This window comes from Strongylocentrotus purpuratus, unplaced genomic scaffold (genome assembly GCF_000002235.5).
Source record: "Strongylocentrotus purpuratus isolate Spur 01 unplaced genomic scaffold, Spur_5.0 spur5_scaffold_15, whole genome shotgun sequence".
In the NCBI taxonomy this organism is placed as follows: domain Eukaryota; kingdom Metazoa; phylum Echinodermata; class Echinoidea; order Camarodonta; family Strongylocentrotidae; genus Strongylocentrotus; species Strongylocentrotus purpuratus.
Window position 1 is genome coordinate 3916 of NW_022145600.1, and position 19501 is coordinate 23416.

At 37.8% G+C, this 19501-nt stretch overlaps 1 protein-coding gene across 1 annotated transcript in view; it reads right to left on the reverse strand.

Moving 5' to 3' along the window:
- Positions 1–5531: 5531 nt before the first annotated feature.
- LOC763813 (WD repeat-containing protein 11) overlaps positions 5532–19501 on the reverse strand; it is a 31522-nt gene continuing 17552 nt past the window's right edge. Inside the window, exons 14-24 of the mRNA XM_030985285.1 lie at positions 18269–18383; positions 17496–17664; positions 17217–17328; positions 15263–15479; positions 14497–14667; positions 13653–13748; positions 11242–11407; positions 10067–10164; positions 8997–9142; positions 7833–7912; positions 5532–6916 (exon numbers count right to left, since the gene is read on the reverse strand). Of these exons, the coding sequence (XP_030841145.1) occupies positions 6777–6916; positions 7833–7912; positions 8997–9142; positions 10067–10164; positions 11242–11407; positions 13653–13748; positions 14497–14667; positions 15263–15479; positions 17217–17328; positions 17496–17664; positions 18269–18383 (1510 nt within the window). The 3' untranslated portion in view covers positions 5532–6776. The remainder of the gene's footprint in view (positions 6917–7832; positions 7913–8996; positions 9143–10066; positions 10165–11241; positions 11408–13652; positions 13749–14496; positions 14668–15262; positions 15480–17216; positions 17329–17495; positions 17665–18268; positions 18384–19501) is intronic.

A 19501-nucleotide genomic window follows, 5' to 3' on the forward strand; every position in this document is an offset into this window, starting at 1 on the left:
AACCCTACACCCTTAACCCTAACCCTAACCCTACCCTAACCCTAACCCTAACCCTAACCCTAACCCTACCCTAACCCTAACCCTAACCCTAACCCTAACCCTAACCCTAACCCTAACCCTAACCCTAACCCTACCCTAACCCTAACCCTAACCCTAACCCTAACCCACCCTAACCCTAACCCTAACCCTAACCCTCCTAACCCTAACCCTAACCCTAACCCTAACCCTAACCCTAAACCCTAACCCTAACCCTAACCCTAACCCTAACCCTAACCCTAAACCTAACCTAACCCTAACCCTAACCCTAACCCTAACCCTAACCCTAACCCTAACCCTAACCTAACCCTAACCCTAACCCTAACCCTAACCCTAACCCTAACCCTAACCCTAACCCTAACCCTAACCCTAACCTAACCCTAACCCTAACCCTAACCCTAACCCTAACCCTAACCCTAACCCTAACCCTAACCCTAACCCTAACCCTAACCCTAACCCTAACCCTAACCCTAACCCTACCCTAACCCTAACCCTAACCCTAACCCTAACCCTAACCCTAACCCTAACCCTAACCCTAACCCTAACCCTAACCCTAACCCTAACCCTAACCCTAACCCTAACCCTAACCCTAACCCTAACCCTAACCCTAACCCTAACCCTAACCTAACCCTAACCCTAACCCTAACCCTAACCCTAACCCTAACCCTAACCCTAACCCTAACCCTAACCCTAACCCTAACCCTAACCCTAACCCTAACCCTAACCCTAACCCTAACCCTAACCCTAACCCTAACCCTAACCCTAACCCTAACCCTAACCCTAACCCTAACCCTAACCCTAACCCTAACCCTAACCCTAACCCTAACCCTAACCCTAACCCTAACCCTAACCCTAACCCTAACCCTAACCCTAACCCTAACCCTAACCCTAACCCTAACCCTAACCCTAACCCTAACCCTAACCCTAACCCTAACCCTAACCCTAACCCTAACCCTAACCCTAACCCTAACCCTAACCCTAACCCTAACCCTAACCCTAACCCTAACCCTAACCCTAACCCTAACCCTAACCCTAACCCTAACCCTAACCCTAACCCTAACCCTAACCCTAACCCTAACCCTAACCCTAACCCTAACCCTAACCCTAACCCTAACCCTAACCCTAACCCTAACCCTAACCCTAACCCTAACCCTAACCCTAACCCTAACCCTAACCCTAACCCTAACCCTAACCCTAACCCTAACCCTAACCCTAACCCTAACCCTAACCCTAACCCTAACCCTAACCCTAACCCTAACCCTAACCCTAACCCTAACCCTAACCCTAACCCTAACCCTAACCCTAACCCTAACCCTAACCCTAACCCTAACCCTAACCCTAACCCTAACCCTAACCCTAACCCTAACCCTAACCCTAACCCTAACCCTAACCCTAACCCTAACCCTAACCCTAACCCTAACCCTAACCCTAACCCTAACCCTAACCCTAACCCTAACCCTAACCCTAACCCTAACCCTAACCCTAACCCTAACCCTAACCCTAACCCTAACCCTAACCCTAACCCTAACCCTAACCCTAACCCTAACCCTAACCCTAACCCTAACCCTAACCCTAACCCTAACCCTAACCCTAACCCTAACCCTAACCCTAACCCTAACCCTAACCCTAACCCTAACCCTAACCCTAACCCTAACCCTAACCCTAACCCTAACCCTAACCCTAACCCTAACCCTAACCCTAACCCTAACCCTAACCCTAACCCTAACCCTAACCCTAACCCTAACCCTAACCCTAACCCTAACCCTAACCCTAACCCTAACCCTAACCCTAACCCTAACCCTAACCCTAACCCTAACCCTAACCCTAACCCTAACCCTAACCCTAACCCTAACCCTAACCCTAACCCTAACCCTAACCCTAACCCTAACCCTAACCCTAACCCTAACCCTAACCCTAACCCTAACCCTAACCCTAACCCTAACCCTAACCCTAACCCTAACCCTAACCCTAACCCTAACCCTAACCCTAACCCTAACCCTAACCCTAACCCTAACCCTAACCCTAACCCTAACCCTAACCCTAACCCTAACCCTAACCCTAACCCTAACCCTAACCCTAACCCTAACCCTAACCCTAACCCTAACCCTAACCCTAACCCTAACCCTAACCCTAACCCTAACCCTAACCCTAACCCTAACCCTAACCCTAACCCTAACCCTAACCCTAACCCTAACCCTAACCCTAACCCTAACCCTAACCCTAACCCTAACCCTAACCCTAACCCTAACCCTAACCCTAACCCTAACCCTAACCCTAACCCTAACCCTAACCCTAACCCTAACCCTAACCCTAACCCTAACCCTAACCCTAACCCTAACCCTAACCCTAACCCTAACCCTAACCCTAACCCTAACCCTAACCCTAACCCTAACCCTAACCCTAACCCTAACCCTAACCCTAACCCTAACCCTAACCCTAACCCTAACCCTAACCCTAACCCTAACCCTAACCCTAACCCTAACCCTAACCCTAACCCTAACCCTAACCCTAACCCTAACCCTAACCCTAACCCTAACCCTAACCCTAACCCTAACCCTAACCCTAACCCTAACCCTAACCCTAACCCTAACCCTAACCCTAACCCTAACCCTAACCCTAACCCTAACCCTAACCCTAACCCTAACCCTAACCCTAACCCTAACCCTAACCCTAACCCTAACCCTAACCCTAACCCTAACCCTAACCCTAACCCTAACCCTAACCCTAACCCTAACCCTAACCCTAACCCTAACCCTAACCCTAACCCTAACCCTAACCCTAACCCTAACCCTAACCCTAACCCTAACCCTAACCCTAACCCTAACCCTAACCCTAACCCTAACCCTAACCCTAACCCTAACCCTAACCCTAACCCTAACCCTAACCCTAACCCTAACCCTAACCCTAACCCTAACCCTAACCCTAACCCTAACCCTAACCCTAACCCTAACCCTAACCCTAACCCTAACCCTAACCCTAACCCTAACCCTAACCCTAACCCTAACCCTAACCCTAACCCTAACCCTAACCCTAACCCTAACCCTAACCCTAACCCTAACCCTAACCCTAACCCTAACCCTAACCCTAACCCTAACCCTAACCCTAACCCTAACCCTAACCCTAACCCTAACCCTAACCCTAACCCTAACCCTAACCCTAACCCTAACCCTAACCCTAACCCTAACCCTAACCCTAACCCTAACCCTAACCCTAACCCTAACCCTAACCCTAACCCTAACCCTAACCCTAACCCCTAACCCTAACCCTAACCCTAACCCTAACCCTAACCCTAACCCTAACCCTAACCCTAACCCCCTAACCCTAACCCTGATCCTAACCCTAACCCTCTTTATCTTGTTTTTATTGTCATTTCTCCCTTCAATTGCATTCTCTATCTCAACTGCCACTCTACCTCATATTGGTTTCACTCATTATCTTAATTTCAACTTTCCTTGTGTTTTTGTTTTCCCCCCTCTTTCTCTCTCTCTCTCTCTCTCAAGTGCATTATATCTCATATTTCATAAAAAGGGACAAAGTATCTTTAGCAACAGACATATATAAACTAGCAATGCTCGGCAAAAATAAACGTGATCAAAACCCCCTATGTTTGTTTCTGGACTAACACTGGGTCGGATGCCCACTACGATATAGAGGGGTTGGTTTATTCCTGAGTCTAACATTCTTTCAAGATGGGCTTTCTTTTCATTCGCAAAACTGAGCGGAGTTCGCCCCATCTTTAGCTTGACCGGAGCTGCAGTTCCTGCGTCTATTGGGTGCTCTATTTATCCCGGGCAAACACATCCACTAACTTGATCAATAACTAGAAAAGCTTAACTCGCTCCTCCTCAGACAAAAGAACAGACGAACGCTCATACAACCCTTCCAGGTGGGTGGGGAACTCCTCATTCATTCCTCCCCCCCCCCCCCCCCCCCCCCCGTCCACCCTCCTCCTCCCCCCTATGTTCGTGCTGTTTGCGCACCTTACAAAAAGACAATGCGTTGATTGCGCACCTTACAAAATGACAAGACAAATGTTTACAATTAAAACTTGGACACTCAATATATAAGTTGCTGAAGTTATCTATTCACAACCTTTGGATATGCTTAGCAGAAACATTTTCTTTTTCAGTTACAATTGCAGACAATACACATTTATTCACCAATCATAAAGATATAAACCATGCATGGAATGTTGAAAATTCGAAATCAACATGTAGAGGACATACTTGGTACTTGGTACTTGGTACTTGGTAGGATTCCTCCAAAAGACGCCGTAAAGGTGTTTAAACTGGAGGTGTGTCGTTGTGTGCGGCCACCAACTTAAGGTGCTGGTTTTAAGTTGGTTTTAAGCGCAGATTTCAAAGTATTTAAGGATACTCTAGTTACATGATTATATTTAAGAGTTTAATAATTGATATATCTTCTAAATACTAAGGTATAGTTTCATCACTGATTTCATGAGGGGTGTATAAAAAGATGTGAACTTCAAAACTTGTGGATTAACATGCGACAACCCCTCTGGTCCCGGGAACCATGATCCATCCTCTGGATTTGTATATTTTCTATGGTTACTCTAAACCCACGATCGATGCTTTTGATTCATATGTTGTAAATATAGAAATTTATGGTTATAAGTATGTTGGTAGTGTAGTCAACTTTTGAGAAGTACTGCAAAACGTTTGACTATTCATCATTTCCATATTGGAGAAAATTGAACACGATTGTACTTACCCTTCTGAGGTTGTCAAGGACATAGTTATTATAGGGATATCCAAGTCTTTTTGATTAATTTGTATATACATATACACATTTACTCACATTATTTTGTTTCTAGCAAATTTACATAACTAAGAATCTAAGTAAATGCTAAATCATTTGTAAAATTGTTTTATTTACATTAAATACCCATGTATAGTCAAGGGTTCTCCAGGAGAATATGACCTCATGATGGTAGTAACCCAATACTGGGTAATACTAATTATCAAGAGAGGATTTCACTCTTACAACTGACAGGTAGGCCTCATGTAATACACTGCATATAAATAATAATAATAATATGGTTATTTATATAGCGCCGGTATCTGTCAGGTTCTGACGCTCATGGCGCTTTACACATAGCGCCATACCCCAACCGCCTTGTAAGGAAAGTTCATAATCATAAATTCATGCACATGAATGCTACATTTGAAGGTAAGCTCAAGTAAATTCCAGAAGAGTGATCAAAGTTTGCTGTCTGGGAGGCTTCTACGCACATTAATATGTAATTACCCTAAATCTGGTGTAGGCGATCATATGACTCTATGCACATGGAAATAGACTATTAAATGTGTATCTATAAATTTGAATTTGCTTGCACAGAAATATTATATCATTATTTTGATATTGTACAGAGCCCCTGTGCACTTTATAATTTGACATTATTATTATTATTGTTATTACTAATAAAATAATTTGCTTGGTACTATGAATTATGTTTGTAAGTTGTATTTTTAGTACATTGAATCCATAAAACACACTAATATATTATTTTGGTTTAAAAGGATAATCACAGACAGAGTCATTGAAAAATAAAAGAAGTATTCTGGAGGCCATTTTCAAATCCAAAATGTGGGCACTTGTAAAATACATTTTTTTAGAAGTAAACAATATGCCTCCACCTATATGTATCTTCGTTATTCAATGATCATGTAACTTATAACATCTGACCTCACAAACCCAAACTCTTTTCATTTAATATTTTTCAAAAACTCATATGAGCCCAATTTGGTTGACAATGTAATCATTCAATTTTTGTTCAGAAATTTAAGATATCACAGAAACAAGATATTTTTTAGGAATTGTTATCTTTCATGACCCTGTGATCTATCACCATTGATCTCAAACAAATTTTAACTGATTCATCTTTGGATACTCACACAAACAAAGACTTCATCCATGTTTGGATTGAATTGCTTTAATGCTTTTCAACTTGTCACGGTAACAAGATATTTTCTATAAACTATTATGATCCTGTGACCCAAGACCTTTGACCTTAGACCTCTTGCACCCAAAATCTAATCAGTTTATCCTTACATGCTAATTACTAGTTGACCCAAGATTGGTTAGAATCTGTTTAATGGTTCTCATTCCCTACCATAACAAAAAGCAGAAAGTACAAACAGAGCCCAACTATCCAAAAACATATTGCTGCCAGAAAGACCTTCTTTCGCCGAGGCATACAAATAACTGCTATTGACATGAAATTTGATCCAAATCATGTTTGGTACTTGTGCTTATATGTTTCATGTAATTGCCACTTTGAGAAAGTAATGCTTTCATTCCGACCATTAAAATATTAAGTTCCTCCGAGGATTAAAAACTTTGGCAAGTGGATCAATACCCGTGTCTATGTGCTGGTATGAGCTTGGTGTACCATTAGTAACTGCAGTTTATAAAACAAATACTTTCCAAAATGATATATAGATGTACATGTACATGTAATATGGATATCTACATGTGCTCACTTATCACCTACAAGAGATCAAATGAATGTTTAGAAATAATGATCAATAGTGTGGCTAGAGTAGAGGGAACATGTCCTTCATAGTATGAAAGCTAGTTCAAGTTGACAGAAACTTGCCTACAATAACTATTAAGGATTGGAGTTTGAAAAATTGAGAGAGTTTATATTAAATAAAGTAGAGAGAGCTGGTAAACTTGTAGGTTATTTTGATTAGCTTCCTGATAGTATATATAGATGTTTATTCCATCCATTCCAAGTCCTGCATGACTTTCTCGGCTTTTTCTGCAGCCCTGTTGCAGTAGTGTCCATATGCTTTCTTGTTGCCTAGTGCCAGCAGATAGCGAGCATACTCCAAGAAAACCTTCTCCAACAGAGATTGTGCATAAACTCAGTTAAGAAATAAATGTAATCACAAAAAATAAAACAATGTACTGCTTAATTACTATTTTTACTGGAGAATAAATCAGACCCCCCCCACCCGCCCCCCCCCCCCTTTCCTTACTCTATTTTCCTCAGTCTTCATCTATGCACCTGTAATTTATTCATTAATTAAAAAAACATCACACCGAGATTCTGGTAGATCTCACTATGTCAAAAGCCTCACCCTATCACATACTTCTTACAACTGTTTGAAAAATATTAATCTTCATATCGAACTATTTGCTTTGTGATGAAATATCAGCTAGAACATGTTAAGTGAAGTAACAAGCTTTAATAAATAGGTAATATTTCATTGATAAAATTATGCAGAAGAACACTTCACATGTTTGCCAATATTTAGTAAAAACCTTACAAAAGTTTAATACAAAAGACTAATTACACGTTCAGGCCTGTAAATATTAATACATTAAATAGGCACCATAAGCAACCCAAACATGTATCTGAATTTGAGGTTTGATTATTTTTAACTACAAAATATACAGTAATAAGTTCTCTGTGGAGATCAGTAAAAAAATGGGCACAATGCGCCTCCAAACCCAAATTGAGATGGCTAAATTAGTCATATGTATCAATATAAAATATTCATTATGTCTGGTCCGAATTTGGTTTCATAGAAAAACATGCAACTGGGCTGAGAATATATGAGTCACTTTGCAACTACAAAGTATTATTAAATATGGTTGGCTTACATTTGGTGAATGAATGGAATGAGACGAATGAAATGGGTGTAATAGACAAGAGAAGGGGCTCACACTTTCTTTAAAGTTAATAGGGGAATATGATATGATTAGCACAAACAGTCAGGAACAATAAACAGCATGCAATTAATTCAATAAATAGATGTAAAGGATATTGGTATCTTCATCCTCAGGGAGTACTGAAAACTCCAAACAAGCCTCGGCAAACATGGCTGCACGGTCATAGTAATGCAGACTGAATAAAGAGAAACAGACGTTGAACAAATTACATATAATGTCATGCTACTCAAATAAAACTATTAAAAGATACTATAAAAAAAAATGCTCATATTCAATAGTTTTAGATTGTCGCCTGGTTGTGAAGAAACATTCCATTGTATGTGTGGAAGAGTGTATCAATTAACCAGACAGAGAGCTTGAGATGATTTTCAATCACGTAAATGTTATTTCAATATTTTTGGGAAAGTGTAGACACTGTCATTTACACTCATGTCAAATTCAACCTGACTCACACATACACTAAAGTAGGTTTATTAGTAGGTAGTACGGTACTACTACTACTTAGTGCCTTGAGCATTTCGTCGGCTGGCTGGCAGAAGGGGGGGTTAGCTCAAATTTCAGGTAAAAAATGAAGCCTTAAGCAGAAGGGCGTAGCACTAAATCGCCTTAAACTTTTATAAAAACTGACTCATGATCAAAAAAAATAATTTGTGGCCGTCTTCTACAATAATATTTCTATCAGTCTTTTATGTTTTAAACCAATTTTTGGGACGGAAAGCAGTTAAAATATAAAAACAAATCTTTAAATGTGAATAATTTGAAAAGTAGTTTTTGAGGCGCTAACGCCCTTCTGCCAGCTGGCCGACAATTTAATTAGAATGGATAATGGCGCTATGTATTATATTATAATTGAGTACATTTTGGTTTATTTTCAAATATATGTCACATAGTATCACTATTTTTCATCAATTTTATGTAACATGATCGTGCAAAAGCATTAATATCATGAATATATGATACCACTCCTTTGATACATTAATCAATTATCAGGATAGATAGAAAATAATAGTATAAAATCAACTACAACCCTCATATCCTTTGGGCTGATTTAGATTAAAATTTGCTAGAATGAAATTTTCTTGTTACATCTATGTTATAAGCCTCAGTCATTTAAATTGTCTTTTGGATCCACAGGGAGAAGATCAGTGTCAAAATTCTTTCTTTTTTTCTAATCTAGCACACCAATATCCATTTGTTGGACAACGTTATTGATTTTTCCAGGCCAGGAAGATGGGTGATATCTTAGCTGAAATACTTACCTGAGTAGCATTTGAAGCACCTTGATAAAGCTACCCATGGATAGAAGACCCAGCAAAGCTACACTCTTCTGATTGACATGAGGACTGCACAGGTTCTCTACCCATCTCCTCATCACCTCATTACAGTCCGAGTCACTTAAACGCACCTCAAATAAAAATTAACAGAAATCCATAATAATAATAATAGTGGGTTCTTGTATAGCGCTCATGTCTGTCATACGTGACACTCCTGGTGCTCCCGATTGTTCTCTAATCAACACAACAATTCATAAAGTTTAGTCAAAATTGATCTGAAACACACTTTGAAATTTGCAGCCTGGCCAAAAACATCAGTTTAATATTTCACTTTAGGAGAAAATAAAAGTTGACTTCAGCTGAGATTTGCTAATGTCTTGCTATATACCAACAAGGATAAAATAAACCAACAAGAGGTTTTAACATAAACTGTAAGGTTTGAATCCAGATTTTCAGAGGGCACTTTGAAATAGTTCATCCCATGATTTGCAAGACATTAATGATGTGTGCATTATTAACTAGCTGCAGAGCTAAAGACAGGGTTATCATGTCAAAAGTTAAAATATTTTGTGTACACTAGATACTGATATGCATCAATACATAGATAAATCATGTTTTTGAGTACATTACTAAATTGAATGAAGGCTCAATCAGATAATTAATGAGACTCGTCAAATTCATTATCAGGATTTATGTGACGTAAACGAGTGCAGTGCATATCACTTATGCACAAGCTTTAAATTTTGAGTTATTATTTGTATGAAATGGGTCTACAATATGCATATAAATTCAAGCAATAAGCAAAAAACCCAATCAAAAAGCCAAGAATTGCACAGACATGGAGGCTGCCAATCATCTCAGCCGAGCATTATCACTTTTAGCCAAGGGTTTTACTTTTTGATGTGAATTATTTTGTACGGTAGGCAATAGTAGGAGAGAATGATACACGGTCACATGGTGTCATTTGACCAATGAGATTGCCTACATTCTTGAACCCATTTCATGATACCATTTATCACCTAAAATATTATGAGAGCTATGCTATGCAAACTCACCTTTGCTACCCACATAGCTTGATACCACTGGTTGTATGTCTGTAGATACCTGCATGCATCAATACCTTTGTTGATCAAGCACAACAACTGTACACCCTCTGTAACAAAAACAAAATATATAAAGGATAGCTACAAAGTATAACCTTTTAAAACAAATCATGATTTCTGGTGTTGAAACTGCATCCTTAGGAGAGCTTGTATCATGTAATTATGACCTGTTCATAATGAAGCATAGAGCTAGAGCTGGTATCATGTAATTATGACCTGTTCATAATGAAGTACATCTTAAGTCTTTCCTGGCAACATGGCAAAACTAGATGGAATTCGACTGCGTGCATAGGGTTAATGATAATGCATGCACAAGCTATTTATAGGCATCCTTAATGAGCCCCATGACCTTTGACCAGATGACCCTTAAACCTTATCAGTTGATTGGCTCTGCAAGATACATATCCATGTCTTGAGTTTGATAGTAATCTGTCTATTGGTTCTCATGATAATGCGATCACAAGCTATTTGTGGATACATAATGAGCCCTGTGACCTTTGACCTTCAACCTGGTGACCCCAAAATCTACTCAATTCATTGGCTCTGCAAGATACCTACATGACCCAAGTTTGGCGGGAATCAATCAATCGGTTCTTGAGATAATGCGATCACAAGCTATTTTCGCATATATAATGAGCCCTGTGACCTTTGACCTCGTAACCCCCAAAATCCAATCAGCTCATGGGCTCTGCAAGATACATACATGACCCAAAATTGGCGGGAATCAATCAATCGGTTCTTGATATAATGCGATCACGAGAACGGGACGTACGGACGGACGGACAACCAGAAAACATGAAGCCTCCGGCTACTTTGTAGCGGAGGCATAAAAAATAATTAATAGTGACCCGACTTGATCTTTTTGACAATGAGCTATAACTGGGTCATAGACATTTGGGGGATTGCTGTGCTTTGTTGAGAGAAGGTTTCAAGGCCCTAATGTACATGTAGATAGCTTTCTTACAGCCCATTAACATCAAGTCAATTCACATCTCTAAGGTTTAGCTCAAAAACTGAACATTTTGGAGGTATTACATGATTTCTGTATTGAGATCAAAGTTAAATTTCAAACAACCTGAAACCTTGACTAGTAAAATCTTAATAATGCTAAATGATGTAACCCTTACCAGCAAGTTTTCCATTTGCTATTAGGCTAGTAGCTACCAGTTTGATAGTGCTTTGTGAAGATCCTGATTCCTGAGCTGTAGCACAAAGACATGCCCTCATCAGATCCAACAAGTAACTCTCATTCTCAGGCTCAGTCTCTAAAAGCAGCTGTACTGCTCTGTCAGTCTGCGAGGTCAAAACATAAAGAACAATTGGACTTTAAGGTTAACATAACATTTTATATGAGAAACAAAAGATTGCGACAACTCTAATAAAGTCTACTCTATTAGAGTCATTTGCAATACAACTATGAAGATTACGGGATCAGCAGTCTGCACTGTGCATAGAAACTATTCTAGAAATCTCTGAAGTCATCGGTAATACAGGTACAGCATAATTGTGAAAGATCAGCCTAACTTAAAAAAACCATAAAATGCAGTTTTACTTGAAAAGCAATTATATCAAGAGCAACAATAATCAAACAATACTGATAGATAGATAGATAGATAGATATTTGGTTTTATTCAAGTACTGATTAAAAAGTCCGAAGACTAAACAAGTCAGTTAACAATATAAAATGCATAACAAAAAAAATATATAACAAGGTAAAAAAACACATGGATGAATTAAATCATTAATAAGTAAAAAAAAAAAAAATATATATATATAATAAGTATATAAGTACATAATAATAAGTAAATAAATAAGTATATACAATTACCATAAATAATTATATATAATATGATCATTGCTACAGTGAAAGGACTTGGAATTCAAATTAGAAACAAATTAAAACAGCTTTGGGAGATCATACAATTACCATAAATAATTATATATAATACGATCATTGCTATAGTGAAAGGACTTGGAAAATTAAAAACAAATTAAAACAGCTTTGGGAGATCATACAATTACCATGAATAATTATATATAATATGATCATTGCTATAGTGAAAGGACTCGGAATTCAAATTAAAAACAAATTAAAACAGCTTTGGGAGATCATACAATTACCATAAATAATTATATATAATATGATCATTGCTATGGTGAAAGGACTTGGAATTCAAATTAAAAACAAATTAAAACAGCTTTGGGAGATCACATTAATACTAATGCTTGAGATAATCATTATGCAATAATTAATTAACATTTAAAAATTCACAATGGCGAACATATGAGGGCATAACTAAGAAGTTGAATTCAGAAGTTGTATAAAGTAAGGAATGGGAGAAAGCATGCGTCTTTGAGTTCGTATACGAGGTAATGTCATGTGTGTAGAGTTCCGAAGATTGCGACCTGTGATTGATTCTCTACTTTGTGGCAAGAGATGGCGATGGTCAGGAGAGGTTAAAACTGATTTGGCAAATTTAGTTGCTAGTTCGAGACGCCTATTACTAAGGGATTCTAGTTTTAAAGTTTTAAGGAGTTCACTATATGGCAGTAAATTTGGGTAAACGATTATCCTCAAGGCTCGCTTCTGAATACGTTCGATGGTTTCAGCCTGAGCCTTCGTTATACCAGAAGTCCAAACGGGGGCCGCAAACTCCAGTACCGGTCGAATGTAGAGCTGATAGATTGTCACCAAATCTTGAGTGTTGACCCCATTCCTTCTTAACTTATTGATGATGAACAATCTCCTCGACGCGTTTGATATGATGCGATCGACTTGTTGATCCCACTTGAGGTCATATTGGATGATGACCCCGAGCAACTTAATCGCAGAAACTATCTCCAGGCTAGCTGAGTCGATGAGCAGATCAGGAGGATGCTGTGGAGTTCGGAGAAAGGAGACTTGCATAGCCTTGCACTTAGCGGCATTCGGGATAACATCATTTTCCTGACACCAACTAGTAAGGCAATCGACATGAGACTGTAATTGGGACGGTTGAAATTTGTTAATGACCTCCAACAAAGTTAGGTCATCTACGTACTTCCAGCGGTTCTCAGTCATCTGTGCAGCATCGTTGGCTAATACCAAAAAAAGTATCGGGCCCAAACGTGTTCCCTGTGGCACTCCACAAGTGATGGATCTCTCCTGGGAGGTTGTTCCAGGATACTGATAACTGTTTCACTATTACTCCAATTGCCCAGAATTCCTAACATAACTACTTCATGCAAGTACATCCTTCTGACATGCTGGTTTAGTGAAACCTTTAAAAAGTTCTCATTTGGGTCTGCTTAAGACCTGGTCTCATGAGCTACTAGTCTTGTAGGCAAAAAGCTAGCTGGACTAGAACTGCTGCATGATTCCAATACAAATAAATTTATAAAATGACAAAATAATATACCTGTAATTGGATTTCTGGCCTCTTAATTTTCAGTAAAGCCAGAGCAAGTTCAGATTTAATACATCAATCATTACAGTTATTCAGTAAATAATAAACTGGAAAAAATATCAGATAAATTTGTCAAAAGAGAATTCACTTACCTGGCCAAGGAGAATAAAATTCTCCACACATTTCATGGTGTGCTCGTAAGTTGTCCTTTTACCATCATGCAGTAGAATTCTTTCTAGCTGGTATTTCTATGTAATAAAATACAAATAGTATATTTTTGTTAAAGAGATGCAATATGAAAAGTAGACAGTAGCAAATCCCTGTAACAATTTTTTTTTTAAAGTAGATTACTAGAGCAAAATTTGAAGTTATAAGAAAAAAAGCCATGTACTTAATTCAATGTGAATTTGTCTGCTGAGCGCAGGAAGGGCGTTAACTTAATATACAAGTATATCAGTTAATGCCCTTCTTGCTCTCAGCGGGTGAATTGTGGATTGGATTGGATTGGTCTGGATTGGTCTGGATTGGTCTGGATTGGATTCGTCTGGATTGGATTAGATTGGATTCGTCTGGATTGGATTGGATTCGTCTGGATTGATCTGGATTGGATTGGCTTGGTCTGGATTGGATTGGATTGGATTGGTCTGGATTGGATTGGATGGGATTGGATTGATCTGGATAAGATTGGATTGGTCTGGATTGGTCTTGGTTGGTCTGGATTAGATTGGTCTGGATTGGATTGGTCTGGATTTGTCTGGGTTGGTCTGGATTGGATTGGTCTGGGTTGGATAAGATTGGATTGTTCTGGATTGGATAAGATTGGAGTGGTCTGGATTGGATAAGATTGGATTGGTCTGGATTGGTCTGGATTGGATTGGATTGGTCAGGATTGGATTGGATTGGATTGGTCTGGATTGGTCTGGATTGGATAAGATTGGATTGGTCTGGATTGGATTGGATTGGTCTGGATTGGTCTGAATTGGACAATACACATACCCTAAAGGTGACATTATCACAGAGCACATCATAACACATGTCCAAAGGTAGCTCCCTCAACATCAAGTGGTTTGATTTGGTGGAGTCACTTGGCTGGAAGTGGGTCGGGTCATAAGGTGGCTCTAATCCAAACTCAGTCAATGGATCATCCTGAAGAGTATCTTCTTTGGACTGCAAGAAAACAAGTAAACATAAACAACTCTATTTCATTATTAATCACTTTAATAGACAGGAACAATGTAAATTTATCATTTTTGTTTTTATTTTGTGTTCATAAACTCGACCTCTAAATGGTATGAAATTGGATAAGGCTGAAATCAAAGGGGTTTCTAGTAATTACTGCTTGACTCTCAAAACTACAAAAAATTAAGAATCAGAGACCATTAAAAAAAGATACATGTCGCAAGAATATTATTGGCAAGAGTCAATGTTAGAAACCATTACAAATATAAATACATACAGATCATAAAAGTAATAGAACAACCCCTTACATTTAGATGCTCCTATGACTGAGGTATCTACAATGCAACACTTATCTTCAGCCCTGGTGGCTTAATCTTTGGCTAACCCAAACACAGTGACCAAAATGACACAGAATATATAAAATTACAAGGTTGTTTGTAATAAAATCATCTTTGCTATGAAAAGCTAACAGGTACAGGCATTGTTTTCATAAAAAATTAACCCAATATTAACACTTTGGCTTTACATAACTTCTGAGCAACATGGAGAATGAATAAGGAAGAAGGTATGTAGTGATATATACCATTCCAAGACTCTTCTTGACACGTTCTGCTCGTAGATAGTAGAGGGCGACATTCCAGAACTCTGACTCTGCTTCATCACCAAAGAGTCTTGCAGCCAACAAACACCGTTGAGCTGTACCATGTGGACAGTCTGGTAGATATCTTCTATTGTCACTTGGCATGATCTTGAGCTGCTCATTCACAGACTTGATGATATTCTCATCTTCAGGAGTCTCACTATAAGTAGGAAAATTAAGATTTTAAAAACTTTGTAAATGCAAGTTTACTGTGTAATATGTATATTTGACTTGCTGTTAATTAGCAATGTCAATCAATTCATTTAATAGAAGACCAGCAAAATTAGCTCAATGATAGCAAAATGTTGAATGCTTTATCTCTAATCCCACGACCCATCTATTCTGAATAACACAAAATATAAGATACTCAACTGCTTGCAGCTTGAATTCCTATGTTATTCTTTGTTTTCATTCTTCTATTATCTTTTCTTTCTATCTTTCCTTATGTATTACTTAGTTTTTGTTATTCTATCATCTTCTCGTTCTATCCTTCCTAATGTTATTCTTAGTTTTCATCCTTCTAACATGTTCTCTTCCTTTCTCCCATTATATATTTCTTTGTTTTCATCCTTCAATTATTTCTCTTTCCATCTTTCCTGATGTATTTCATTGTTTTTATCCTTCTATCATCTTCTCTTTCCATCTTTCCATATATCTTTCTTTGTTGTCGTCCTATAATCTTCTCCATCTATATTTATTTATATACTTCTTTGTTTTTCTCATGTTATCTTGTGATCTTTCTTTATGTTATTCTTCATTTTCAACTTCTTTCATCTTCTCTCTCCATCTTCTGCTCTCATCAAGACAATCATTCCTGTGAGGTAGTACAGATATAAAGACTGCTTTAATATTCAAGGAAAAGTTGTTTAATAGGCTCAAGGGAATGTTGCATCCTGATATCACCCGAGGTGTGCCGAGGGGTTATAGCAACATGCAACATCCCACGAGCCCGTAAAACAACGATTCCTTGAATATCAAAGCAGTTATTATATCTTTTATATACCGTAAAAAAGGGACATAGAATACATGTGCGACTCATCAATCATGGTAATCAAGTGTGTTTACGCTATCGAGGTCTGTGTTGATAACTTGCAGGTAGACCTAGACTAGTCTTTGAATATTTTTACAGAGAATTTCACAGAATTTTTGGTGTTCTTGCTGTCCGCAGAATTAATCAAGTCTTGTAATTGATCCTCATCAAGAGGTTCAAATCTAGGAAGAGTCCCTTCAGCCATTTCTACCCGGCTTCTTTGGACATAAAATAAAGTTTAGAAACTAAAAAATCAGAGATTACATGTAGGCCTACAATCAAGATCGCGGTCGTCTGCGCTATATGTAGCGACCAAATTAATCGCACGAAAACTGTATGGTAGCCGTGCTGCGCACAAACTAAGTTTGAACACGTACCGTAAACCAATGGGGATTGCAGCAAAACTATTTCCCTTGTACCCGGAATCTTGCAGGAATATCACTCATGAATGGGGATCGCAGCAAAATTTAACTACTTTCCTGGTACCCAGAATCTTGCTGGAATATCACTCATGAACAATTACTGGCATTGTTTGTCTCTTTAAAGGAATGGCTAAAATCACGAATACAATTTCGACCAATCAAATGGCTAGATTTCTAAAGAGAGGTATACAATTAGCCATAGGCTCTGTCCCACGAGCGAAAATTCCAGGTTTACACTTACTTCACCCCATGACGTCATAAAATCAGGCCTCAGTATTCTCGCTAAACTTGCGATTAAACAAGGTTTAACACAAACTTCTAAAGTGATAAACTAAACGCTTGTGTATTTCTCATGCAATAGGCTTGAAAAGGGTGCATATTTTTAGGGGGGGTATTCCCGTTTAAGTTGTGAGTGCACAAAAGGAAATTGAATAAAGAAACTTACTATTCACTGGTGAGTTGAAGGGAATAGTTCTTATTCCATGGTTGATGCTGCATGGTATACTTCATAGCCAGAGCTGCCTTGGGAGACAGTAGATAAGGACAGAATACTGGTTCTGCAAAACAAACAACATCAAATGAAAGATGTGTCATTCAGTTAAAGAAAAACACAATAAAAAAAAATTGAAAGCATACATAGGACTATTGGGTAAAACTGCAACACATGAACCCTTTTCAAAACAGAATGATTGCCCCCAAGACCATTAGCACAAATTCAACTTACCAACAAACTCGGCATCAGCAATTGACCAACAGGAGGTCTTTAGATGTACATCATAGACTCTCAGACATCCATCTACACTCAGCACAACAGGTTTGTCTGAAGCTGCCCAGTCCATGTCGATTGGTTTGCGATCATCCTTGCTACCCTTTAGTGAACTCAGTGCTTGCATCTACAGACGTAATATAGTTGACAAAGATTTACTTCTTTGAATAAACAGCGGTCTCTACAAATAATTAAAATAACCTCTTAGCCAAAGCTGTCTTTTTCTTCTTCTTTTCCCTGAATTACAATATCAGGGATTAAAGAGTATGTTATTTATAATTTTTTTAGCACTAAGAAAGTATTAATGTATATTTGTATTATATGTTTATATTTCGTCCGTTCTTAGAATAATCCCTGATAATTTCTGATTAATTTCTCATTCAAAAGCCTTAAGTAACCAAGGGATGACACATATTATGTCACTTACCCAAATACTCAATGACTTATCATCATAACATTTAGCCTCCAATCTTACATATCTTTATATCAATTTACCATATAATTTCATCATTCTTGATCTCCTTAATTTCTGAGCCATACTGTTAACTATTTGACATTTTTTAAATTGTTCCTAAGTATAAATGAAACTATGTCTGTATCTGGTTATTTTCTGCGCATTATTATGTACCAGTTATGTTACCGTACTTGAGGAACTTTAACGTTCATTCTCATTTTTTATTTTGTATTCAAATGTTGAATGTTTTTCAAAAAAGATGAATAAATAAAATTACCTCTCTGCAATCCCAAATGTCAACACCATCATTCCAGAGAAACATGAGCTTTAGATTCCCTTTCCCGGGACCAAACTTAAGCTTCTTGATGTTAGACTTGTGAGTTGGATAATTCCTGAAAATGAGACAAAGAAAACATTACATATTAAATAAATAATGTAAATTTATAAAGGGCAGAAACTATACAAACACTTTCTGTGCTGCAAGAACTCATGATGTGCTTAAAACTAATACACACATTTAAATAAGATGAGCTTTTGATTTTATGCATAAGTGTTTTAACATCGTGATAAACAAATCCTGATAGTTCACACAAATAAACATGATTACAACTTTACAAGAAAGTTTATTGTGGAAAGTGTATTAAAAAATCCCTGGATGAGATTGTAATCTAGTCAATTACGATACAATAAAAATATCCTTTCCATTGATTCCAAGGTTATCTGGAAAATCTAGGAAAGGAGATATGAAACTTTCTATCTAAAATAATATTAAACATGTTGTAAAATGAAGGAAAATATAATTGTTCACTACTGTGCGGTGCTTCTTCTCACAATTACATACCCTGTACTAGGGGCTAGGGTTATAACATGCATAATTACTACCTTGAACACTCAAACTCACTCACACACAATAAAAACATACATACACATACACATACAACAATGAGGATAGGGGTTACCTTGTATTCTATTTGTTATTGCATTCAAAACGGATTTTGAAATAGGAGCTTAAGGAACAATTCAATGTAGCTAATGACATACTGCATTACTTGTATATTATGACAATTAAATTGCTAATGAAGAATATTGCAATCACAAATCAAAAGCTATACATTTCTGGTTCAAAAAGCTGGCCGATGCATTAAAAACCTGTAATTATATGTAGATGAGAAGAAATTCTTTCTTTCTCTAACTTAAGTGGTAGTATTGTTCCATTAAAGAATAACAGATGATTTGTGATACATATATCCCATAGAAACTCAAGATAAATAACATTATGTAAAAGAAAGCAAACAACCAGGTAAAGATAACTACAGATACCAAACACTTCATAGCGATATGTTATAACAGATTTATCATTGAAAAACTGAATCAATCTGATTATATGTTGAGTCCAGGATGTAAAACTAATATGCCTCATGTCATTGGGCAAACTATTCAGATGTTCTCCATTTTTTTTAATCCCTTCAGAATGAGACATTTTCCACCGTGAAATCTTTGCTAAACCAAC